Source organism: Bombus pascuorum, chromosome 2 (assembly GCF_905332965.1).
Source record: "Bombus pascuorum chromosome 2, iyBomPasc1.1, whole genome shotgun sequence".
In the NCBI taxonomy this organism is placed as follows: domain Eukaryota; kingdom Metazoa; phylum Arthropoda; class Insecta; order Hymenoptera; family Apidae; genus Bombus; species Bombus pascuorum.
Genome location: NC_083489.1, coordinates 21,847,279 through 21,875,012, shown reverse-complemented (window position 1 = coordinate 21,875,012; position 27,734 = coordinate 21,847,279). Strand labels below are relative to the sequence as shown.

At 34.2% G+C, this 27,734-nt stretch overlaps 1 protein-coding gene across 2 annotated transcripts in view; it reads right to left on the bottom strand.

Annotated features, from left to right (window-relative positions):
* LOC132904614 (uncharacterized) overlaps positions 1–27,734 on the bottom strand; it is a 344,019-nt gene that overhangs the window by 14,929 nt on the left and 301,356 nt on the right. The window contains exon 3 of one of the 2 annotated variants that reach the window (XM_060955275.1): positions 5,267–5,344. In XM_060955275.1, coding sequence (XP_060811258.1) covers positions 5,267–5,344 — 78 coding nt within the window. The remainder of the gene's footprint in view (positions 1–5,266; positions 5,345–27,734) is intronic. The other variant, XM_060955276.1, reaches the window with a different exon arrangement.

Here is a 27,734-nt window from a genome sequence, read left to right as displayed (position 1 = left end):
GTTTACATATACAGGGTGCGCCGTTAGAATCCGGACAAAAGAAGTTTTGTGCAGAAAGTTGTTTATTTAAGTCAATACACAAAAACACCTGAAAATGTTGTTATATCTCATTTAAAGGGTCCTTGCTGAGAACTTTTATTCTATGTAACCACCCTCTGCCTCTATGACCTGCTCTATTCTTGCTCTAAAGCGCGAGCACGCTGACTTCAACTGGTCGCGTTTAATTGTCGCGAATTCTGACTCGATAGCAGCTCGTAGGGAGTTGACGTTGGGGTGCCTGCATTTATTAGTTTGTCTCTCGATAACGCCCCACACGTAATAGTCCAATGGGTTTAGGTCGGGACTGTTAGGAGGCCAGAAATCTTTCGACCAAAACATGTCCACATTGTCAGAGAGCCAATTTTGAACAAGATGACTTGTGTGAGCAGGTGCGCCATCTTGTTGAAATAAATACGGCCTTCCAGAAGCCGTAATTTCCATCCACGGCTTTATTACTGTCTTCAGGACCTCCAAATAAACCTCCTTTGTGATTCTTTCGCCTTTTTGGAAGAAGTGCGGAGGCATGACGTCGCCCTCACTTGAGACAACGCTCAAAACGTGAACACTTGCTGGAAATTTGGTTTTGCCCACAACAGGAACATCTTCGAGATTGTGGGCCAGCCAACGGTCGTTCCTCCGATTCACTTTGGCATCCACCCGGCGCGAAGACTTTCTATAATCGCCGCTCTTCTATCGTATTCCGGGTTTTGCTTAACGAGTTCTGTCATTTTGAGGTTATAGAAGACTTATTGACATATTTAACTAACTTCAGAGTCAATCAGCACAAACATCTGAATTCTAATATGGTGGGAACTACAAATTGAATTCTGTCCGAATTCTAACGGCGCACCCTGTATATACATTTTGCCTGATATAGAAACATTTTGTTCAGTTTTCTGTCCGGTATTCCAGCGATAATGTGTTCTATCGCGTGTCGTTTTAAACGCGCTGTTTTCCACATTCCCCATACTGGCTATTTCCATCATTGCAAACACATAGCTGTCATCCCGTCCCGTTTGGTTTTTGTTGTCGATAGCTGTGCATGATCTGTGCGCTATTTCAGCACTACTCTAAATTCATTTCTCAGTCTTGTTTTCAAGCTTGTCCACGATGTAATTCCTATGTATGCAGCCGCAAATTATCTTGTCGATCCTTTCAACATTCGTTTTCCATAGATAAACAAATTATTCCACTGCAATAATGTACCTGTTTGTTCGAAATGATCAATCCACTTACGTACTAATAGTTTATCGTCGCCAGTGAAATATGAAAGTGATTTCTTGACGTCTCGTACTGTAAACGTATTTGTTTGCGCTACTGTTTCCATCTTATATTTCTTTTCTTCGTGTCTTTCTTTGATACTATCTTTTCCTCATACTCTCTCTCTCTCTCTCTCTCTCTCTCTCTCTGATTCAGATTCTTTTTCTTCTGATTCCTCGACTTCCTTCTCCATGTGTCGTCTGTCTTCCTTGTACTTTTGCTTTCTTTCTACTGGTGCTTAACCTTAGTTCATCAGTTTTTCTCTTAACTCTTTAATTCTCATTTGACTTATTCTTTCCATTTCCGTTTTATTTGCTGCTTTCGTTTCTACGACGATTCGATCTCATTCACCACTTTCTCCTATACTTGTTTACGAGTCTCTGGAATAGCGTCATGTGCGTGTTGCAATTATTGTTTCCTTATCCGTATTCATCGTTACGTGATTTCCTTTGCACCGTCAATTATCACTCACTTTACTTCTTTCACTTTCACTTTCACTTTTCATGAAAACTGCACGGCCTTAGGACACTTGATTTTACCTTACGTCGATCTTCACCCACGAAAATTTCGACCTTCTATTAATCCAGATTTCATATCAATTCTGGACGAGCTCTCAATTTTAGGATCGAGGTTCCATAACTGTTTTTACCACACGTCAATCGAAAATTGTTTTCTTTGCTGACCGCGCAGTCAGATTCGCATTCACACGCATACGCAACAGTCACACCCGATCTGGACGTCACTGTCAGCACCTTACAGATGCTTGACACTTTTGACGCGGTTATATTCCATTTAGAAATTAATTACGTGTCTAATCCGAATATTTCCTGCATTTTTGGTATCAGATACAAAAAATATATACAGCATTTTTCACTTTTTATAGGAAATAAATATTGATAATTTGTCACATATCACAGTTACAGAACTTGATACCTATGATAACCTAAAGTGAAAAATATATCTTGATAGATATTATTATAAAAGTGATAGTGTTTAAATATTTGGTTTCAATATTCAATACATCTAAGTTTTGTTACTTTTTATGACTGCCGGTAGTTTCAAAAGGCACCGGTGACCGATCCATATGAAATTGGTGGGTGTAATGGGATGAGATAGCAGATCTGTAATTTGGACTCTTAACTTCGGGAAATCATGCGTTCACATGACACAGTTCCTATATATATTTGTCGGAGATAAAAGGACACCGGGCCCCCGTTGGAATTCCTTGAAAAACCCCCAATTTATCCTTTACAAAATAACCCAAACACAATTGTTCGAGACTTGAGATAATGAGCTTAGGCTCGAGGCGACAACTAGTCGCCGAACGTAGCCGCGGTCACGGGATGAACGTTCCACCTAACAGAGGTATGGAGTTACACAGCTTTCCTTTAAAGAATTGGTCGTATCGACACTTAACAATAAATATTCCAACGGCCCCGTGGCTCGCCACACACAGAACCCATTCTGCGGGCAAGATGATCACCAGATGTCGATGCATCATTCACAGTATATGTTCAGCTAGCCTGAGGACCCGCTACAAATCTTAGGATTTAGTTAACTAAGGTCCTTCAAATTGACAAACAGTCTTTACTCTATCAGCCCGTAAATTTGTCACCTATTGCGGGAAGATACGGGAGATCTGCTGTCCTCGCGTACGACGCTTCCCGCTAGGAACTCTCTCTCAAGGGCGGCTAGCATCCTTCTCTAACCACCAACATAGAAATTAACCAATTAACAGTAACGTCCATTTCCCTCACCCTCCAAGCGGAGGCTTTCCTCGACGAATCCGATGATTTCGTGTCCTTAGGCACACCCCATCATAGTCTTCCTCTGCAGCGTCATCGTGACGGAAAGTCATTCCCTTTCTTGCAGTCTCATTAGCCAGTTACCTGGTGTTTGTACGATCGGTGGATAATCCACGTCTCAATAAAGAGTTAGTCAAGCGATCCTTGTATCGCGAGGAGTAAGTCGAGTCCGACTTAGACTTTGGAACAAAGTGTATCTGTTATCCCGTGGACCGTGGATTCGTCATATCGAACCTAAGGTCATTGTCATTAGCGTCTAGTTACCGCGGCCACTTGTCGATCTTGTAACATCTATACCTGTGTTAATAAACGCTACCTGGATTGTGCGACAACGATGAATAATTCAGGCGAAGATTCATTACACGCCCCTAACCCAGGTCCTAACGATAATCCAACATATTTATATATATATGATAGATCCTCACTGCTACTAGATGCAATGTTCGCCAATTAGTACGACAATGTAAATAAGATATATAATTAAATGTGTATATTTAACTATATACTATTAAGCTTAAAAACGTTCTATGAGTGAAGAAACAAACGACCAATGTCTTTTAAGCAGGATTATTGATATTAGTTTGGGATAGATAAATGATGATGCTTCCATAGATAGATGGCAGTCCAGATTGTATCGTCGTGTGTGAACAACGTTTGTGATGGCTGTCTCAACAAACGACTCGGAATGTTGAGAGACTAGCTTTGGAAGTGTTAGTAATACGAGATAGATGCGTTCCTCGATGCCAAGTGTGGGACTATTATCATCTAAGCAAAAATACCAAAAGATGGCAGATATAGCATGAAATTAACGAAAAATTCTCGACAGGTGCCAAGTAAGCGATAAAGATGTTATAAACACTCTGTGGGTGATATTCCAATGAAAGACATTGCAAGGCTCGCATGTTATTTATCCTGCGGATTTAAGTACATATGAAGACGTCCATAATAATTAGAGGCTTAGGTAGAAATGTTGCTTTGCTAGGATCGATCTTTACTTTTATCGTAGAGAGATCTGCATATTAAGAGTTGATAGAGTGATTAGCACTGACGGACCGATTAGTGAACAGGGAAAGGTAGTAGAATTTGATAAAATGAAGTTCGGAAAGAAAGAGAAAGAAAGAAGGCTGGCGAAAAAACGTAAAAGGTCACGTAGTCGAAAATACAATAGATGAATATTTGAAGCTATTGATTGCTGAAAACATACAATTCTTTGAGACACGAAGGATATCAACATTTATCTACCAAGCGTTCTATCAACTTCATAAGTGTTAAAACTGGAGCCTACACTTAGACAGTTGAGTCTCAATGGAGGCCACTTCGATTACGGCTTCAAAGGAGATGTGTTCGAGGGAACAACTTGGATTGTCACCTTTATGAATATTTATGCCGAAGAGAAGACAAGAAGAAAGGGCTTAATTTGTTAATTCAGAAATGATTCGATCAATTCGAGTAGTTTATCTAGGAATCGGATATTAAACTACTGACCATTACTCATTCTTAGAAAGCCGAAATGAGGGATAAGTAAGGCAGATTAGATTAAGTTAGGACGAGTAATTTCGCCAAAAATATTGAACGGAAGATCTGTTAAATGTATCTTGTATCTTCCAAACGCATGATTTCCCGAAGTTTAAATTTCATATTTCAGATCTATTACCTCGTCCAATGATGCTCACCAAATTTCATCTCGGTCGGTCAGCGGTACCTTTGGGAATAATATTCTTTCTTGTGTATTCTATACTTTTGAAGAATAAAGTAGTTCATAATTTAAAAAATGATATCTGGAAAGATACAAACGTGAGGAAAATATGAAGAAAATAGCAGATATAATAATGAACTTCATAGCTTCAAATCTTCTTTGAGCTACACTGTTAAAGGATTAAGTAGTAGTCGAATTGATTTTGACTAGATAGTCATGATTAAATATAAATAATCGTGATTAAATAAATTGTCATATGAGAAAACATTTTATAATTTGCTACATTTAGTACAAGTAGATTTAGCACAATAAATTTCATTCTACAGTAAAATACAGTGAATTACTAAAATAAATTAAATAGTTCATAGAAATTAATTATAAATGATAATTTACAAATCTATATATACATATATACATCTAGATTCTTTTCAAAATACTATGTATATAATATTTTACAGCAACTTACTTGATGTTCCTTCATCCTTTACATCCTGAACGATTCTCCGGACACTCTGTGTGAATTTGCCCATGAGATTCGTGCCTGCTAAAAAATATTAACAAACAATTACTTAGAGAAGTATAAATAATGATATTGCAAAATTTATCAAAAATATATTGAAGAAGTTATTTCCATTCTATAATTACATTTTTAATTCCATAAAGCTCGATGTTGCATGTATAACATTGTGCTTTAGTAAGTTATTAATTAATAGAAAAATAAATGTATTTATCATCAGTGAAACTGATCTCAGTGCATTATGACTTCTTTATAATATTTATGAATATGAGTACTATTAATGAGTGATGAAGGAAGAATTTCTTTTATAAAATAAAAGAGATTTGATCTTGGAAAGGTTAAAGGTAAGATGAGGTATACCTGTTAATTATTAATTTATTTGTTACGACCGTTCGTGGAGAAATGCGGTCGCGAGGAAAACGCGTCAGCGAGAGGCGTAAATTCTCGCTACGATTGGTACAATCGATGCTGCGAATTAGACGTTCCCCTTATTTCGGTTAAGATAACAGAGGTGGTTCAATGAAGTTAACACATTAATTAACAGGTTAATATTATTAACGGTATTAATAGGTTAATATAGCTTGCATATTCAACAATGAATTGTATAATAAGAAAAGTGTCACAAATTATTTAGCGATGAATACAATTAATGCGTTACAGAAATTCGACCCGATTTTACGATATCTTTCAATGAATTCGTTAGACTAAACGACTTTAATTTCAATCGTCAGACCTCTCGATGTATGTCGTTTGAATCTTTAAATGAGACTGATTGCCCTTAGACCAATTCTTTGTCTTCTCGGGGAGACGACCCACACTACGCTCGAAACACGCCACCGTTCGCGCCTATGATCACCTAGGTCACCTTCTTTGTTGGAATAAAATAACGAACCGAAATCGACGTTTCTGGAACTCGCCGCTTGGCGACAACTACGCGCTCGTCGATATATTGTATATTCTTCGTCGGGCAGTTAAGACGATCAGTCTGCGACGCTGGAGGACCGCGAGCGACGGTTAGAAATACGATCCATACTAAGGCTCGTGGCGTAAGTTTATTAATTATTAATTTTTAAATATTAATCTATATGGTCGTTACATTTGTTTTGGTTCTATATATTAGAATTGGTTTTTATATCAGTGTTAGCATTAGAAAGACAAATGGTTCGTTTTTTGCTTATTGCACTATTTGCATATTGCATATTCGGGAGGTAAACGTTTTCGTTAGAAATAAAAATGTGTGTTGATGTGTGTTGATGTTGGATAGCATAAAATGCGATAGGGCAAGAGAGTGAATAAAGCTTCTTACTCGTAAAATAGAGAACTGACCTTAGGATCGCCAAGGTAGACTCTTAAAAGCAATTAAAGTTCTCCCGGCAGATAACCTATTGTCTGTGATATTTAAGAGACTTCTTTAAAAGCAACACTGTGTCACATATAACTTTACATCAGACTTCCAACTAGCAAACTAATTTCTCCTATGTGAAAATGCAGAATTTAGCTGTATACTCTTGCTGTGTATGTACAGGATGTATAAGAAGTGATTCTAAAAATCACCATAGCGTGATTCTGTACCTCTGAATCGGTGGAGATTTGTAAAAGAAATTTCGTACGAAATTGACGTGCATGATTTTCGAGGTCAAAGTTTTTATTCACAATGTGTTTACATTTTGTAGTGAGACGAAGATACTATACTAACACTAAATAGTATCTAGTGTTGCAGATAGATGCCACCATTATATATTCCATATCTTCCTTTTATTCTTCTTACTTTTTTCCTTTTTCTCCTGCCATCAATTTAAATAACCTCGTATTTGCATTTCTACATTTTTATTAAGTTTCTCCCCAAAAATTACGTATTGTTTTTGTATGGTAAAAATTATATTTAATCAGATATTGTAATTATTTAACGGTTGTAATCTGTTACTTGAACTATAAACAATCTCTTTACTCAAAGAAAAAAATCCACTGTCATCAAATCTTCTGAACAAAAAAGGTACATGTGAGAAGCAGGTAGGTCTGCATCCTATCCACGATGATTCACATTTATCGTTCAAAAATTGCCGCACGGGTCGGCTATGACGACATGAAGTACCATCGTGTCACCATAAAATAAATGAAGCGATGATTTTGCCGTGTATAATTTCATGTAATTTGCCTAGGAGATCTAAGCGTTCCCCACGACGGAGAACATGGACCCTCAGTTCCTGGAGGATGTCGTCGGGGCCCTGTTTTCGGGAGCGGTGAATGAAGAAGAAGGCAGGGCAAACGAAGAGTGAGAGTTGCGGCTGCCGGGGAAGGAGCCACGGGACACCGCGGGAAACGTTCATTCGTGGTATGAGATTGAAAACATAATTATATAAACTTCAGTAATAACTTTACATTTTACTATCATTTTAAAATTATAAAATATTTGCGGACAATATTAGAGTATTGTGTGCACGTTTGTGACGCGTTCACTCGATCAGTGTTCATCAACACTTGTCATCCGCGGAATAAAAATGAGTGATTCAAAGAAATGGACTAGCCTTAAAATGATGGATTATTCACTGGCTCAAGTGCTGCCGCCAATCCCTTTGACTTCGGTTTTAGGGTGGGGAAACTTTTGCATAATAGTGCCAACTCGCGTCGTTTGGTTTTGTGAAGGACCACTCTTCGTAAATCTCACAGCTTTTTGTATGGTGTCGACCTTTTTGGAACGAGCTTTTCTTTGATCTGATCTTTCGATATCTTAGTGACCCTCTCAAAAAGCCTCGGCAGACTCCTTCCCACGTTGTCGGGAAGGAATTACGCGAAAAGGAGGACATTATGAGGTATGAGCTTGTTTCCGCATTCTTCACGTCCAGTTCTGTGCAGAGGATATAGTGTGGGTGAGGTCCAATATAGTGAGACCCAAGTGCACTTGTGTACTTTTTCTGTGTGAGGATTTGTGGCACGTAGTCGGCCACGATGCGCCAATCGTTATTGATAGCGTAAGACATTTCTAACCCCTGCCGAAACTTCATAAATTGTGCAAAGTAGTGCAATCTCATAAATAGCAGCTGGGCATACGCAGGGTAGAACTCGGTCTAATATCCAGAATGAAAATGTGCGGAATGTGCGACGGAAACTATGTCGTAGAATTGTGAAAATTTGTGGCTCGTTCGTTGGAACAAAGGAACAAGCATGAAATACGATTCTCAAAAATCCATGTGCTGATGATCAACGAATTTGACCTTCCGGGTACGAAAGGTAGAGGCCTTGTCACGTATATACCGAAGCATAGGTGAAACCATAAAAAATTATAAAAAATTAAAGAGCAGAAAGTTTTCGTTCTGCATATGTGTGACATGCCATAAATGTCTCAAACAGAGACAGAAACGCTCTACTTATCTCGGTCTGCTTCACAGAACGAGAATCTTGTCTTCCATGTTGCTTTTTTCACGATTCAGTTTTCGGACAGTGTCACTAGAGAGAGTTGAGATCTGTTTATATGATCGTGCATCACGCACTTTCATGTGAACGAAGAGCGGGAAGGAGACGAGCGATAGCTGGACGAAATTTGAAATTTCGAAGCGAGTAGAGTCACAGAAATTCCTCGGGGTAACCTTCGACCGATCAGATCGCTAGAATTAGCTACCTTAACTTTCGGAAGTATCCGCGTTTGTGACACGATCGACTATTGAGAACAGGATAGCTATGGAAAATTAGAGGCATTGTTAATATTACTAGAACCGTTCTAAGTGCTAATATCTCAATAGTAAAAGATAGTATCTAGTTTCTGAAAGCTGGTGTCATAAAATTATTTTTTTTCATTTATTTTTAAATTTACGCTCCTCTTAACTTTGTATAACAATTTTGAAATTTCATATTAAAATTGAATATTATTTACAAATTCATATGGTTATAATACAGAATGTAATTTTGTGATATTTACACATAATTCTCTTCATAAATTTTCTATTTTCTATAGTTTATTTGATTGATAATGTTGCTTAATTGTATATTGTTGAGGTGAAAGCTATAGATTATGTAGAAAATAAATAATTTATCCCTACATTTTATGCGACCCGTTTAACGTATTTGCAGGTTTAATCTGTGCTTGCATTTACGAGCATTAGGAGAATATAATTTGGGTTCGTGACTTTGGCTGCATGCCACTATGGGGGGTAGCGTAATGTTAACGTAAGCTCATGCCATAATTCCGAATAATGATCTTCTTCAGCAAACGATCATGGGAATTTATCCATTATATGATTACTTTTATTCAATGAGACTTTAGCAATTTGTAATGTTTAATAAATTTTACCATTCTTTATTAACGTAAATTATTATATAAAAATTGAGTTTAGAAAAATTAAAATATTTCAAGTAACTGAGTATTAAAAATATATTTGAATTAGAATAATTTAATACCTTTTGTTTAGAATAGATATAAATGAAGTACATATTATGCTTATACTAGATACACAATGAAAAGTATAATTTATGTACTTCTAAATATCCTTGTTTGAAATGTTGTTTGTCGCAATAAACTTGCTGCAATATTTTTTCTAATAATATTTTAATATATTTCATAAATAGTAATTAAAATGTACAATATTGCATGTAAAATACATATAAATTATTTTACATTATTCCTTGCATATGATTTCCAACATTCTGCTTCCAATTTAAATATAAACAAATTTACTAGAGAGGATTAGCATTAGAGTAACTAATATAACGAAGCATATCTAACAAAATAAAAAATATATTCATTTAAATAGATATAAAATAGTAGCAAAGGAATATAGAAATACAGAAAAATGTAATTAATCATATATTAGGTTGTCCAAAAAGTTTCTTTCGTTTCATAAGGTGATTATAGATGAACAACAATTTCTGTTTTATATTATTTTATTGAATTAGGTATGATCCATTTTGTTCTATTTCTATTATTATGTTCGTGCGTAATTCAATAAACTAATATAAAAGAAACAACATTGTGCGTCTATTATTTCCTTATAAAACGAAAGTATGAAACCTAATAAAATATGCATGATATTCCATTCCCACCATATTTAATATTTATCCTTAAGTAAAGATAAAAGTTCATTAAATATGCAAAAGGAAGAAGAAGAAAAAGAAATGAGGACCTTAAAGTTTCTCCTTATGTCCTCCATTTCCCAAGCAAGCAGGGTGTAGCGTCAAAGATAGAAACATCACGTAGAGGTCCCGCTGTGAATTTCAATATCCATATCCAAACTCTGGAAGGTGTAAGAGGAGACAAATTCTAGATAATGTAGCCCTCGCGATTTCGCGATGGGACAGTATAACGTCAATCTACCGATGCCATGTTTTTGCTTCAAAATATTTACTCGTTTCTGCGTAGCCTTTCTTCGAAGTAATCTCCTCGCAAAAACTAAAGGTAAACAAGCGACGGATAATACGCTAGTCGAAACGTGTCAACGTATAACATTTGATCTTAATTTAATGCGCCTGTTTAGGGCATTATAAAATGTGGAAAAAATGGAAAAAATTATTTTTTTTTAATTAAAAGTTTTTTCTTGAAGTTTATCTATTTAATTTTTACCTTAAGTATATGTGAAAATTAAGTTCTCTGCAAAAATAAAAATGGAATAATGATAACCAACATGGAGAAAATAGAGGGCTGTAATAAGATAATAGGATGTATACTGCTGATTATTGTAGGTACTAGAACACCTAGCTATATTTATTCAAAAACTCTAGCAAATTTTACTCTATTTACTATTTTACATAATAGGCATATATAATGCGAATGAAGTAACAGATTTAGAATAAAATAATTAATTAATAGACATTGATAGACAATAATTAAACATTAATAGACATTCGAATACGCAATTTGAAATGATATATTCTATAAGATACAAAAGTTAATACACGTTCAAATGTACAAATTCATTTACAATCGAATTCTATGTTATATGCCTCAAACACTGTATAGAATCAAAAATTATGTTAGATTTCTTTAAAAAATTCTCTAATCAAATATTTATCGAAACTAAAGAAATTTGTTTTTTTAAATATATACATAAATCAACAAACAAATATTTTTTCATACTTTTAATATAATTTTCACCATTCATTTATTTAAAGAAGAAATTTTTGTTTTTGCCAATTGTGTTGTGATATTGATAAATACTATGTTCCCCTGTTCAAACATAAGAAATTACTAAAATATAATTTTAAAACTAATTATAATTTTAAAACGCTAAAAACATAATTTCTCGAAAACAAAGGACCATGCACTCAAATCTTTTTAGGGTGTGTTACTATCAACCTAAAGCATCGAATGCATGTATGTATAGTTAACTAATTCAGAAGATTCAGAATTTTTGACACCTCGTTGTAAGTATGGATTCTCAACATACTACGATGAAAACGCGCCTTGCATCTTGACTTATGGTTATTAATCAATTTCAGTTTCTTGTTTCATTCAAAAAATATATTCTGTAGAGAGTTCGTGCGCGTGGTTGTATCGTACAAAAACTGTCTAAGACAAAGATCATATTATTAACTATAGTGTCATTTATACCCAAAACATTCGCGATTTATTAAGAAATAATTATATTAACATCAATATTAATTTTTCAATTGTTTCTTTTAAATGTATGTATACATAATAATTATGTACTTTTGCAAAATTGTTTACATTTTCCTATGATTAGAATTAAAGATATTAATTATATTTCAAATTGTTCGAAATATGTGAAAACATCTGACAATACTACCATTTCAAATAACAATTTTCATTAGTGTTAAGGATAGTGATTTAAATAATATTTCGAGTATCAACTGAAAAATTGAATAATATTTTTAAACCTCTGATATCTTCTGTTCAATAGCAGTGAGCTCCCATTTTGTGAACGTTCTATGTAAACAATATATATCCTATTGTATGTAAACAATATATATCCTATTACAGTACTACTAAACATAGTGTTACGACCGTTCGCGGAGAGACGCGGTCTTGAGGGAACGCGCCAGCGAGAGGCGTAAATTCTCGCTACGATTCAGCAAATCGACGCCGCGAAATGGTCGCTCCCCGTGTTTCGATTAGGATAACCGGGGTGGTTCAATGAATGCAATTGTATTCTACAGTAGTAGAATATATATATATATATATTTATATCAGATTATCATTTACAACTTGTACATAAAGTATTGGTTCTAATCGTATCGGAAGTTACGGATAGAATATTCGAGTGAGACCTTGTAAAATACGACTGATTTGTATGCGATCGTATGATTAGAGTTTTTGCCTGAGACTGATTTATTTGACTGTTCGAATGCGACTGATGAGTTTGACTGTTCGAATACGACTCATCAGTTAGAATGCTTGATGGAGAAAAGACTGTCTTGGACCGATTCTTTTGTCTTTCGGGGAGACAACCCCCACCACCCTAGGATCACGCCACCGCACGTGCCAGTGAACACGTAGGCCGATTTCTTCGTAAAATTAAACAGATCTCAATCGAAGTCTCTGGAACTCGCGGCCAGACGGCAACCATACGCTCGTCGATACATTGTATTGATATACGACGCCGGCGGACCGCTGGCGACGGTTAGAAACACGACATTGAAGGCGCGCCGCGACTGTCACGTAAAATTATGCAAAAGAACAACAAAAAAGAATAAAAAAAAAGAAACTTTATTTTTCTTCTAACACTTGGTTTTACAATCTACTTCCGAGCTCTAAGCGTGACGTTTTAAGACTGAAGCTCTTATGATTTTTTACTTTCGATCGGATCCGATCGCTTTCTTTTGTTATCCCTCAACATCCCCACCGTCCACGCATTTGCCAGGCGTCCGCGGCCGTTGCCACGCGCTCTTTCTTCTAGAGCCTTCGGTAGAAGGACCGTTGGGATGTTGATGGTTCATTAGGCACTTCAGCGATATACATTGTCGCCGAGTGCCGCCACATCTTTATCTCCGATTTTAAAGTGAGCCGGTCGTGACACGACAATGTACGGACTTCTGGTTGCCAGCCTGCCCGCGGTATGTGATCCGGTGGAGGAGAGTGTTACTCGACGTAACACACAGAAAGTGTTTACATATTTGCTTCGTTTGTACGATTTCTGCTAACCATAGACGTAATTAATGAACGAACGCGTAATTAGAATTCATTAAAAAATTAAGTTTAAAAGACTGTAGTAATGTGGTGGCAAATGCCTGATTGAGAAAAAAAACGAAACACCGAAACTTTTATTGCTTGAAATAATAGAAGACAATGAGAAAGTAGACTTAAGCGAAAATGGTATAGATGAAGTCATTGCAATACAACATAAAATACCATGATGTAACGATTGTAATAAGCCCAATGTAACAGAGCGGTGCCGAGCCGATAAAACTACAATAATTGAGCTCAATCTCTTGCTGAAGTTACCTTGCAAAATGTTTTAAATAATGGTTAAGAAACGAATAGTCAAGATGTAATCAATACCAGCAGTAACGAGGAGATATCTCATTTCGAGGCATTCATAAATTTGAAAATAGGACTGAGATTGCTCATGATTTAGCTATTAAAAGAAATTGGAGTCCATTTAGTCCGTATGATTTCTTTAATTTCATTAAAAAGAAGGAGAATTGAACAATTTTGTCCTTTTGATTTTGTATTCTATGCACGAAATTATCTACAAATAAATTGTATTTATTGTGCGTGTATGCCAAGCCGACACGCGTGACATTATTGGGCCATCAGCAGCCAAGCTGCCGCGGCTTTTGTTTTTGTTTATTAAACATCGCGTCGATCACCGAACCTGATCAGGCTGTGACGGACAGTTTACAACAAGCCGGTCGTCCATGAAGACGATAACGTGCTAATAGCGAGCCTCTACAATTTTATTTTAAGTATTAAATCAATTTGAATGCTAATCGGTTACCGTTCTGTTATGTGAAAATTTTCTTATGTGAAAATTTTCTTTCGTCCCCAATTGGTTGATAGAACTTGTATATTTAAAGTATATTGTAGTATATTATATTTTTACAATTTTATTCTTTGAAATAAGGACTAAATGAACATACGAACACTGGTCTATCGGACGTTCCCTACCTTTAATTTGAATTACCATGTGTGCCATGTCTTATGACAAAACTACTGTATTGGAAAAGCATAAATGTTAGAGAAAAAGAAAAATTAGCTGTTAGACAAAAGAGTTTTATATTCGGACTTTAAAAACAAATTTTATTTAAGTTTCAAAAGGATTTTATTTGAACTTTAAACAGAAATTTGTTATTAGATTTTTATCAAAATTTCCATAGTCAACTTTAAAGAGACTTACTCCTGAATCTTAGGAACTTCGTAAATTCCCACGAACGTTTTAAAATATAAAATAATATAAAATTTATACGTTCTCCGTATAAATTTCTCAGAATCGATTAATCATTAATAAATATTTATAATGACATATCATATATTTATAATACATGTGAATAATTAAACTTTTGTGAATTATCATTAATATATCGATTATTTTTAAGATCATGTGTATAAATATGAGTATACTTTAAAAAGATATCCTTACATATAAAGGATTAAATTCTAATATATATAAAAGAAGAAATAATAACTGCTAGAATGAAGTCATACAATTTGATTAATCAGATGATATAAGAATTTACATAAAGTTAGATGAACAAAAGAAATAATAATGAATATGCAATTTTGAATTAAATTTTGAAACCGATCATTTAACCGGGTCTGGTAAGGTTAATGTTAAATATAAATCTCCGAATACAAATTTTGTTTTATCTTATCACATATAAAGTACATAAAATGAAATGACTGATGTATACCACGTACGAATATTCAAGCGTAAACATATTTTGTTTGAAAGCTTTACATTCACATAAAATAGAATTAAGCCCATTTTCACCTGCCAGTTCCATCAGCTACATTCAGCTGCATCAACAACTAAGGTGACTCATTGAAGTGACTTTTGTATTTATTTATCCTAAATAATTCTTATGCATGATTATATATTATTATGATTATGTTATGATTATGATACATAGAATACATATATACATAGAAAGAAGTTTTAGAAGTTATAGGGTTAAGAATCAGAACACATGAGTTTTTTGTGTATCTATGTAACAAAGACTGTTCGATTTTGAGTGTAATTAAAAGCTTTCGATAATATTAGAACATATGATGATTCTAAATCTTTAAACTGTTTCTATTTATAGAATATACATATGCATCATTCGTTCCAATTTCGTTTAACTTTCATTATATCACAATGACAGCTCAGTTCAATTTCAAAGGACACCCTAAATATGTATAAGATATCAAAATATGAATAATTGCATTAGCTTGTGAGGATCATCGCTCGCAAAAGTAAAGAGTTCCATCATTTGGTCATATATATATATATATTTTTTTTTTTAGTTTATTTTGGTTTTTACAATTTGTCCTGAAGGACATTTGGTAAAGTATTATTGGTAATACTTATTGGTAAAAAAAAAATAAAAATAAAATATAGCATGTGGGTGGCTACCCCAGCGGGGTGCCATCTTCGTGTTTGCTAGGTTGTATCTTTTGTGTATTTGGTCATATATGTCATTCATTTCGCTATAAATCGTACACTCGGATATATATGTACGTACGATGCTAAAACGAATTTAAAATGAACCCCCTATTGGACGACTTGTTATTTGCGTGTCTTCGCTAACTGTCGCAACATTCTCGTTCAACAATGCAGTTAATGAAAACTGAATCGATAAGGATCGAAGTAATTTCAAAAGCAATCTGTTCCGGGAAAGCTTCAACAAATCGTTTATCTGTGTCGAACGATGATTAAAACTACACAAGCTCCAGGAGACGAATTGAAGGTAATGATTGTCATAGGCTGTGTTGTGTTAACGATTTCGTTTCATGATGATATAAGTGATGTGATAGACATTAATTACCAAAATTTTTTAACGACACTTTTAGAGATAGTTTCTTGTAAGGAAAATTAGGAAATAAGAATAAAAACTGAAAGCAGTTGTTACATTCTTATTTAAAAGTTCTTGTTTTTTTATATTATTAATATTTATATAATGATTATATAATTTCTATATTATTAATATTTATATATAAAATAGTTCAAAGTAAATGTTGGTATATTGGACATAAGGCCCAATTGATAAGTTGACAAAAGGGGTACTATTCAACGACCTTGACCTCAACACATGTTACGACCGTTCGCGGAGAGACGCGGTCGCGAGGAAAACACGTCAGCGAGAGACGTACACCCTTGGACAAAAAGATAGCACATGTGTGCTATCATTAATTTCTCATAGATAGAGTCCGAATTTCCCAAGTTTGACGAATGGCATATAAACAGTACCTTGTAGTAATAAGGTATATGAGCTTGAAACTGTATCTTCGCTATTCCTCTTGTATTTATCAACAATGATTGTGAAATCCGGTCGGCGAAATGATAGCACACTTTCAAAAGTTGTAGTGTTTATTATCTACTAAATTGTACAAAAATAAAAAACCTTTTAAAATTTAATAATGTGTGGATCCTCCCTTATTCTCCACCACCTCCAGCATTCGTTTCGGCAAAGAACGATATAGTTTTCTAATATAATCCAGCGATATATTTCTCCATTCCTCTTCAAGGCACTTTTTTAACTGATTAATACTTTCAAATTGCCTATTTTCTCTATAAACGGCATTGCTTAATTTACTCCAACAGTTTTCGATTATGTTTAAATCGGGGGAGCATGCAGGCCAGTCCAAAACTGCAATATTTTCTGTTGAAAAATATTCTTTCACAACCTTAGCGGTGTGAACTGCAGCATTATCTTGCTGAAAAATAAAATCTTGTCTCGCAATATGTGTTGCGTACTTTGCAATTTGATTTTGTATCAAATTACGATAGGTTATAGCATTCATCTTGCTGCGAATTGATATTAAATCAGTCTTTCCGTTATACCCAATACCTGCCCAAAGCATAATGCTACCTCCACCCATTTGACGCCGTATTTGTGACAATTTTTTTTTTCTTACATCATGATAGTAAAAATTGAATCCATCTGGGCCATCTAAATTAAATCTTTTTTCATCTGTAAATATAACTTTCCTCCACTTCTTGTTCCACCGTATATGTTCTTTTGCAAAATATAATCGATGCTCCTTGTGAATCTGCTTTAGAGCTGGTCTTCGTTTTAATTTCATCCGCTTTATGTGCGCGGATTGTTGTAGTACACGTCTGACATTCCGAGGATTAGTTTTTACGCCAACTTTTTCTGCAATTTCACGTGACGTGAGAAGCGAATTTGACGCGGCACGTAAAATTGCACGTTTTTCACGAGTACTAATCGCGGAAGGTCTCCCACTGCTTTTTTTTGTTCCATAATTATTTACATCTTTCAGTAAATTATAAATGACTTTCCGACTTCTACTGAGAACTTTTGCAATTTTAGAAATAGTAAAGTTTTCTTTCTTTAATTTCAAAACTGTTTGAATCTCTTCACTATTTAGCTGTTTTCCACGTCCCATTGTTTGAATCGAAATTTGTAAGGTTTCTAATGAAATTCTTCTACTTTTCACTACGTCTACACCACTCAGAATACACAGAAATACTAAGGAATGGAAACAAAATGCTTGGTGTGCTATCATTTCGCCGACCGGATTTCACAATCATTGTTGATAAATACAAGAGGAATAGCGAAGATACAGTTTCAAGCTCATATACCTTATTACTACAAGGTACTGTTTATATGCCATTCGTCAAACTTGGGAAATTCGGACTCTATCTATGAGAAATTAATGATAGCACACATGTGCTATCTTTTTGTCGAAGGGTGTAAATTCTCGCTACGATTCGTGCAATCGACGCCACGAATTAGTCGTTCTCCTGTTTCGGTTAAGATAACAGAGGTGGTTCGATGATTTTAACACTGTATTAACAGGTTAATATAGTTTGCATCTTCAACAATGAATTGTATAATAAGAAAAGCGTCACAAATTATTTAGCGATGAATACAGTTAATGCGTTACAGAAATTCGACCCAACTTTACGATATCTCTCGATGAATTCGTTAGACTAAACGACTTTAATTTCAATCGTCAGACCTCTCGATGTATGTCGTTTGAATCTTCAAATGAGACTGATTGCCCTTAGACCAATTCTTTGTCTTCTCGGGGAGACGACCCACACTACGCTCGAAACACGCCACCGTTCGCGCCTATGATCACGTAGGTCACCTTCTTTGTTGGAATAAAATAACGGACCGAAATCGACGTTTCTGGAACTCGCTGCTTGACAATTATGCGCTCGTCGATACATTGTATATTCTTCGTCGGGCAGTTAAGACGATCAGTCTGCGATGCTGGAGGACCGCGAGCGACGGTTAGAAATACGATCCATACTAAGACTCGTGACGTAAGTTTATTAATTATTAATTTTTAAATATCAATCTTTATGGTCGTTACATTTGTTTTGATTCTATATATTAGAGTTGGTTTTTATATCAGTGTTAGCATTAGAAAGACAAATGGTTCGTTTTTTGCTTATTGCACTATTTGCATATTGTATATTCAGGAGGTAAACGTTTTCGTCAGAAGTAAAAATGTGTGTTGATATATGTTTATGTTGGATAGCATAAAATGCGATAGGGCAAGAGAGTGAATAAAGCTTCTTACTCGTAAAATAGAAAACTGACCTTAGGATCGCCAAGGTAGATTCTTAAAAGCAATTAAAGTTCTCCCGGCAGATAACCTGTTGCCTGTAATATTTAAGAGATTTCTTCAAAAGCAACACTGTGTCAGATATAACTTTACATCAACTTCCAACTAGTCGATCTATACTAAGCCTCGTGGCGTAACAACACGTGTTATCAATTCTCCTGAGTTACTTTCAAAATGTTTTAGTCGTCGCCCGTTATTCCTTAAAAAGTTATTAATAAAAATATGTTGCTACTACTAGGTGTGTACAGGATGTAAAGAAATTAAGTGTAAAAAGGATCGTTGCGTGATTCAACACCTTTAGATCGGCAGAAATTTGCAAAGGAAGGTTTGTGCAAAACCAAGTTTGATTTTAAAATTCATGATCAAATGTTTCTTGTTGCAACGTATTTCACTCATCACGAGTAACGAATGTCTCAAAGGAAACATAGGTCACAAATGACCTTTTCTCCGGGGATAAAATGTTAAAGTTTTAATAATTCTTTAACTGGTTTTATTCGCAATGTGTTTACATTCTGCAGTCAGATGCGAGAATTATACATTGCGTATCTTTCTTTCTTTTTTGCTTTGTCTTTGTGTTCCTTTTTGTTTTCTTTTTTTCGGTCGTTTCTTACCAAAATTCCGTATAATTCTCCATTATACATATATAAACACAACGATAATAAAAACAACAGTCAATTCGATGTTTTATTTGTGCAACGGATGCCCAACTTTAAGCAATGGGTCATTTTTTATTAAATCCTTCAAATTATTGCATGTGACTTTTCGCGAGTCCAAATCCTGTCGTTTATTGATTGATGATGCTATTGCATTCATTATACGATTTAAAAAATATAGTTGAAAATTAAATAGCATCTAACGGAAAAAATTTCGTGAAGTAACATAGCTATTTGGAGTGCTTGAACGCGGCGAATTTTATAAAATTGTAAGTTTTTCTCGTATTCGTCGCGATATCGTAGAATTGAATCGACGACCTATGTAAGCTCATTAACAAGTTCGTATGAGCAAGATAACCTGTTCCTTTTTAGGAATACGGAATTGATGTAATCTATGATATGGACTTAAATGTCGTAATATTAATTCTTGATCACCAAATTGTTAACTTAATCACGGAAATCCTATTGTCATGGAAACTTTTCCGGATGTAAAGGTCTTCCATTATTTTGCTATTTGGATATGTCTGTAATTCCCTGCTGCTTCATCGATAGCACGTTATTTATCTTGCTAAAAGTAAATGTAAATATAAGTACAAATATAAATACGAACATATAAATATAAATATATCGTGAATAAAAGCAGCTTAAGAATTATTAAAACTTCAACATCTTTTTTCCAGAAAAATGTATCATTTTTGATTCATGCTTTTTTTACAAATTGCCACTGATTCGATGTAGAATCATGCTACGATACTCTTTACGTTTATTTTCTTTACGCTTTGTACATTGCATTCTGTCGATACGTAAATATATATATGACTGTGAACACGAGCGTAGTCGATACGATAGTCACGTTCATCCCCTAGTTTATACTTAAAAGCAGCACCGTATACGTTTCCACTTGTTCGTAAAAATCTATTTCAACAGTCCAACCTAATACCAATTCCATATGGGAGTGAAGAGGGCTTTTTGTCAAAAGACTTCTTTCTTAAAAATTCCCTGCTCACTCGCTCTGTACACGTGTGGCATTGGTGGCGGCAAAGACGGATTATCACCCGCAAACCTACGACCTATAAGTCTCCTCCCTAACATAAGTAAAGTATACGAAGCAATCATAAACAACCCCTAACCTCCTTCTGCATAAAAAATAGCATGGCTACGTCGTACCGTCGGATATCGGTACTTTTGCCTAACCCATCTTGTTAAAATTCATAGTTTATTGTGAATTACAAAAATGTATTAAAACAAAAATCTTGGCAACAATAAACGTTATTAAAAAATAAAAAAAAAAAAAAAAATGACGCCTTTACAACACAAAGAAGAATGGTCATCACTAGCAAGAGTGGGGAGTACTGTGGCGGAACTCGACAGTAAAATACCATCGTTCGTCGCACTAACTAGCATAGGACGACGGACCGCAGTGGTTAGCGCCATGGATGTCACATGACGAACACTCGTTCGCTCGGAGACAAGGGTTCAAATCCCGATCCCGTCGTCCATTTTTTTTATCTTCCACGACTCAAGAAATGAGAAGAAAAACATATTTAATGAGTTTTGTATAATTCTTATCTATCCAGAAATAATTTAAATGTAGAAAATAATTCAACAAAATGAGAAATATACGTTTGTTTCATGTGCGATTAAGAAGTTATATCCGACGAATTTAAAATATTAATTAAGTATTATATCGAAGATATATTCGTTTACGAGAGACAAGACACGATACACTGGAATGTTATGTCTGCAAAATTGTTTTAGAATTGTTCTTGGGATATTTAATGATACGTATCTTGTAAGTTAGAAAAGATACTCGTGACCTGTTCTTTTTTTTTTCTCGTTTATTAATGTAACTTTTACATACTGCTGTGTCTTCAAGCAACACATCGAAACCCAACTCTCCAAGGCCAATAAAGCATTCTGGAAAGCAAAAAGACTATTCTGCTCCAAACACCTCAAGAGCAAAGTAAAAATTCTATGCTACCAAGCTCTAATCAGACCGATCATATCCTACGGCTGCCCAATCTGGTACAACACATCAGCCTCCCTAATGGAAAGAATTCGCATATTCGAAAGAAAATGCATCAGAGCTTGCTTGAGTACTTACAGATTCGAACACAGCGGATTCGAAAAATATGTAAAAAACAAAAAAATCTACGACCTAGCCAACATTCACCGTATAGACTGTCACATCCTAAAATTAACAAGAAACCACTTCGCACAAGCATCAAAAATAAAAGAAAACAGCCTAATCTTCAGTTGCTTATTCCCAAACGACTTATATTACAAAAACACACTGACAACAGGCTACATGCCCCCAGAAGCGTTCCTATACCTAGACGAAAAAAACTACCTCCAAGACCAAAATAATATCTTGATAATATACCACATAGAAAGAAAAATAGGGATCAAAGCTATACTCTACGAGAAAAACTTAAACGGACAGATCGCAGACACCAGGTAGAGATACAACATGGCCCTCCCTCTAAAAGACACTAAAGACAAGCACAGAAAAAACAGAAAGAAATATTGGTGGATACCAAATCCATAATAAAATATGAGAGAAAACCACCAATTCGACAAAAGTCAATTCTGCCACCGTGTAACCTATGTGTAAACTTTGTAAATATTGTAAATATTGTAAATAAACCTATTTAACATCCCCCTCCCCCTCCCTCTCATCCCGCCCCTTCCCAAAGTCCCACAGCACACAAACAGTAGACTACCGAAGCGTTCTGTTTTGCGGGCAAGTTTTCAGGGCAAAAATAACAACTAAAAACAAGACCACACAAAAGCTCCGCTCCCCAGCGGCTTAAATCCAAAAACTCAACACAAGAATGAAAAACAAAAAATTGTAAAAACTCCGACACATAATATAGCATGGCTACGTCGTACCGTCGGATATCGGTACTTTTACCTAACCCATCTTGTTAAAATTCATAGTTTATTGTGAATTACAAAAATGTATTAAAACAAAAATCTTGGCAACAATAAACGTTATTAAAAAATAAAAAAAAAAAAAAATGACGCCTTTACAACACAAAGAAGAATGGTCATCACTGGCAAGAGTGGGGAGTACTGTGGCGGAACTCGACAGTAAAATACCACCGTTCGTCGCACTAACTAGCATAGGACGACGGACCGCAGTGGTTAGCGCCATGGATGTCACATGACGAACACTCGTTCGCTCGGAGACAAGGGTTCAAATCCCGATCCCGTCGTCCATTTTTTTTATCTTCCACGACTCAAGAAATGAGAAGAAAAACATATTTAATGAGTTTTGTATAATTCTTATCTATCCAGAAATAATTTAAATGTAGAAAATAATTCAACAAAATGAGAAATATACGTTTGTTTCATGTGCGATTAAGAAGTTATATCCGACGAATTTAAAATATTAATTAAGTATTATATCGAAGATATATTCGTTTACGAGAGACAAGACACGATACACTGGAATGTTATGTCTGCAAAATTGTTTTAGAATTGTTCTTGGGATATTTAATGATACGTATCTTGTAAGTTAGAAAAGATACTCGTGACCTGTTCTTCTTTCTTTCTCGTTTATTAATGTAACTTTTACATACTGCTGTGTCTTCAAGCAACACATCGAAACCCAACTCTCCAAGGCCAATAAAGCATTCTGGAAAGCAAAAAGACTATTCTGCTCCAAACACCTCAAGAGCAAAGTAAAAATTCTATGCTACCAAGCTCTAATCAGACCGATCATATCCTACGGCTGCCCAATCTGGTACAACACATCAGCCTCCCTAATGGAAAGAATTCGCATATTCGAAAGAAAATGCATCAGAGCTTGCTTGAGTACTTACAGATTCGAACACAGCGGATTCGAAAAATATGTAAAAAACAAAAAAATCTACGACCTAGCCAACATTCACCGCATAGACTGTCACATCCTAAAACTAACAAGAAACCACTTCGCACAAGCATCAAAAATAAAAGAAAACAGCCTAATCTTCAGTTGCTTATTCCCAAACGACTTATATTACAAAAACACACTGACAACAGGCTACATGCCCCCAGAAGCGTTCCTATACCTAGACGAAAAAAACTACCTCCAAGACCAAAATAATATCTTGATAATATACCACATAGAAAGAAAAATAGGGATCAAAGCTATACTCTACGAGAAAAACTTAAACGGACAGATCGCAGACACCAGGTAGAGATACAACATGGCCCTCCCTCTAAAAGACACTAAAGACAAGCACAGAAAAAACAGAAAGAAATATTGGTGGATACCAAATCCATAATAAAATATGAGAGAAAACCACCAATTCGACAAAAGTCAATTCTGCCACCGTGTAACCTATGTGTAAACTTTGTAAATATTGTAAATATTGTAAATAAACCTATTTAACATCCCCCTCCCCCTCCTTCTCATCCCGCCCCTTCCCAAAGTCCCACAGCACACAAACAGTAGACTACCGAAGCGTTCTGTTTTGCGGGCAAGTTTTCAGGGCAAAAATAACAACTAAAAACAAGACCACACAAAAGCTCCGCTCCCCAGCGGCTTAAATCCAAAAACTCAACACAAGAATGAAAAACAAAAAATTGTAAAAACTCCGACACACAATATAGTATGGCTACGTCGTACCGTCGCGTATCGGTACTTTTGCCTAAGACACCTTACTCTAATTCATTGTTTATTGTGAATTTTAAAAATGTATCAAAAAAAAAAAAAAAAAAAAAAAAAAAAAAAAAAATCTTGGCAAAATAAACGATTAGAAAAAAAAAGTGTGGCATTGGTATTGGGTTGAGCTAATTTTTTATAAGCGAGTGAAACGAGCGGTTAACGCATACGGTGTTTCTTCACTATACACAAATTAATAATACCCGTAGATTTGTAAATATTGTTTGTTAACAACTTTTTAAGCAATAACGAGAGACGACAAAACCTTCAGGAGGTTACGAGGGGAGTGTCTTTGACTATATATGTGAAGGGCAAAGTCATTGGACTTGATACTCTTTTGTCAATATTTACTTTATCTTTCGCTCTGCTGATATAATGATGGTTTGATGAAATCTCAGAAATGTGCCGTTTTTTAAGAAACCTTTAAAAAATATTCCTTTACATTGCAATTTTTTAAAGTTGTATAATTATGCATTGTGTTTTAAGTAAGCAATCAATTATATGAATTGCTTTTTTAAACGAACTTTTGGCAATTATCTAAAAGTTCGGTCTCCTCGCTGATTTCGATGATTCCGAAATATGTTTGTGTCTTATCATCCAAGATGTGTTTTTATATAACCCAATCTAAACTTATTCATAAGAGAGGTAACCAGTTTTAATATTGTATAAATAAACGAGAAAAATCAATGGGCTGTGGATTGGACGAAAGTAGTACCCGGGCGCCTGACGGCCGGTTATGACGCAGCGCTTTCGATGAAGCTATTGATATGTGGAATGCTGCACTTTACTTTTTAAAAACTGAATATATTATATGTGTTATATGAAATATTTAAAAATTTCATCAGCTATGAGATTTAATTATCGTGAAATAAAATAAAATAAAATTAAATAAACCTACCAGATTTTTAATGCAAATACATACAATATTTCTTAAAGATCACAAAAATATTTAGACAGTCACCTATTCATTATATTAATAAGTCTCTATGTTCAGTGACGACATTTAACACTTATATGCTTATTATATCAATTTATTTATATCAATTTTTTATTCAATACATGGATAACGTTTTTACAGTCAAAGATATTTATTTAAAATATTTATTTTTATTCTGTACAGTTGACTTATAGTGTTGAATGGATTACATTGTGTTCTGCATTGTCAGAACATTTTGGGTTAAGAATTATTTTATTAAATACACAAAATTGTATAGAGGTATATGTGCAGAATTTATCCAATTCAAATAGTTAATATTCTTTAACGATATAGGTATATTCTGACATTCTTATCAATAGGGATACATAATGTAGTAATAAAACTTATGATAAATAATAGTGTGAAAATTATTATTCTGGATTCTAATTCTAACATATTTTAGTTTTCGTTAGATATAATGCAACTTGTATATTATTATTAGATCAAAATAACCGAATATTATATTATAAAATGATTGAAGAGATCATTGTATCTTTCCTCGTATTAAAATTTTGATAACCAAAAATTTATTTGTTTATGTCGATATATTGTAAAGTATTTTATTTTCATTGCAAACCTCCTAAAAAACAAAACATCTCTTCGAGGAAAGCAAAACAGGTATTCTTCAGTCTTATTACTATTTTAAGCAACAAATGCTTCTTTCTCTTCAGATAAAAATATTTTCTGTCAAATCTTATCACTTTCATTGTATATTATACATTCCAATGATAATAAGTACGTATAATTCACTAGGAAAGGCTGGTAAAAGACACTCACTGGAAATACTAAAGTGGTTAAAGTGGTATTAAAATGACCAGAGTCTTTACTTCTAAAGAACTTCTTATAACGGTTTCATCAACCTCCATTCAGTTTGGTCTCTTTTGCTGCTTAATAAAAAGAGAAGATATTCTCCTATATAAAGTATGCTTTCAAAGCTTTTTAGGCTATTTGTGTAATCTATTAACTTTTTAAAGGAGATGTTTTCAGAATATATGGAAAATCATATTTTAACTAAAACTTTCAGTTATAATTAAACTGTGTAGTGAATTATTTATTATTATTAAGTTACTGATTTTATTTCTTTGTAATATAAAGAATATTTAAATTACAAAGAAAACATTTTGCAACTTACACGAATCAATTCTTGATACTATAATTGTTATGTAATAAATTTTGATCTTTTATTCTTATAAATTAAGGAATTAAACAACAATTATTAATCGGTGTCACCAATTTCAAACAATTTTTATTTATAATCTTCCTTTCTTATTAAGGCTTATAGTCAGATTGACTATTAAGGCATGAGTAATTTGACACAATTATATTTATTTATGTTGTAGTGTAAATAAAGATTGGGAAAATTTTCTACCTATATGATTTTATATGATACACACATAGGAGAAAACCGAACATTATTATAAACTTCTATACATGTACATATATGTTTAATATTTCTATTTTTATAGCAGGGCATACATTTCAATTTCTTTGGGGAATGCAATTAGATTGTCAATATTTTCTCGTAAGTTCATGGTGTCATCGTTATTGTTTTTGGATTAAAATTTTTTACTAATTTCTTTTAAGTGACCGCAATCAAAGAGAATATGTTTCATTATGAGAGTTTGGTTGCATAGAGAGTATTTAGATATAGGTCTTTTCAAAAGTAGATACGTAACACTCTAATGTGACCAATTATTGCACGTGTAATATCCACTTGGTATCGTCTGTTCAGTAAACTGGTGTCCGGTTTATAGCTTCCTATATTGTTTAGTGGTAATTTCGTTGACACTAAAAGAATTGATCTTTAAGTGCAGTTATTCGTTAGACTTCTATTGATTTCTCTTCTGTAATCATCAGGCGATGTTACTTCAGATTCATCCTGAGTATTATTTATAATCTTATTTAGGCTGTTTGAGGTTAAGTTAACCTTACCTTACTTCTAGTGAAGAAATTGACTAGAAAACCTCTTATTTCTCGCTTTTTCCTAAGGAATTCGAATATTTGGAAACGGTTTTTATTTTTTTTTGTTATCTAATTGTTACGTTAATATCAATATATTCGATATATGTATGTATAAAGTAATAAATATATTAGATATGAGTATCGAACATTTTTTTCTTGCTATAGTTATAAAATTATAGTTATACTGTTCGTTTCATATTCGCTAAAAATTAATTGTAAATTTTGGTTTAATTACATAAATGCATAAATTGTGTAATGAATATCACCATATCTGATCATACACGGAACTACTTGAATTAAATTACGACTAGCAGAGCTAATTTTATAAAAGTAATCGATATTTTTAGGGTAAACATTTTTTATTAAAAAGTTTACCAAATTGTTATTATAAAAAAAACTTATACAAAAATATATAATTTTCTAGACATTACTACATTTAATAGAGTTGAGAATAATCGCGACCTTTTAGTTTAGAAAACTCAGGTAAC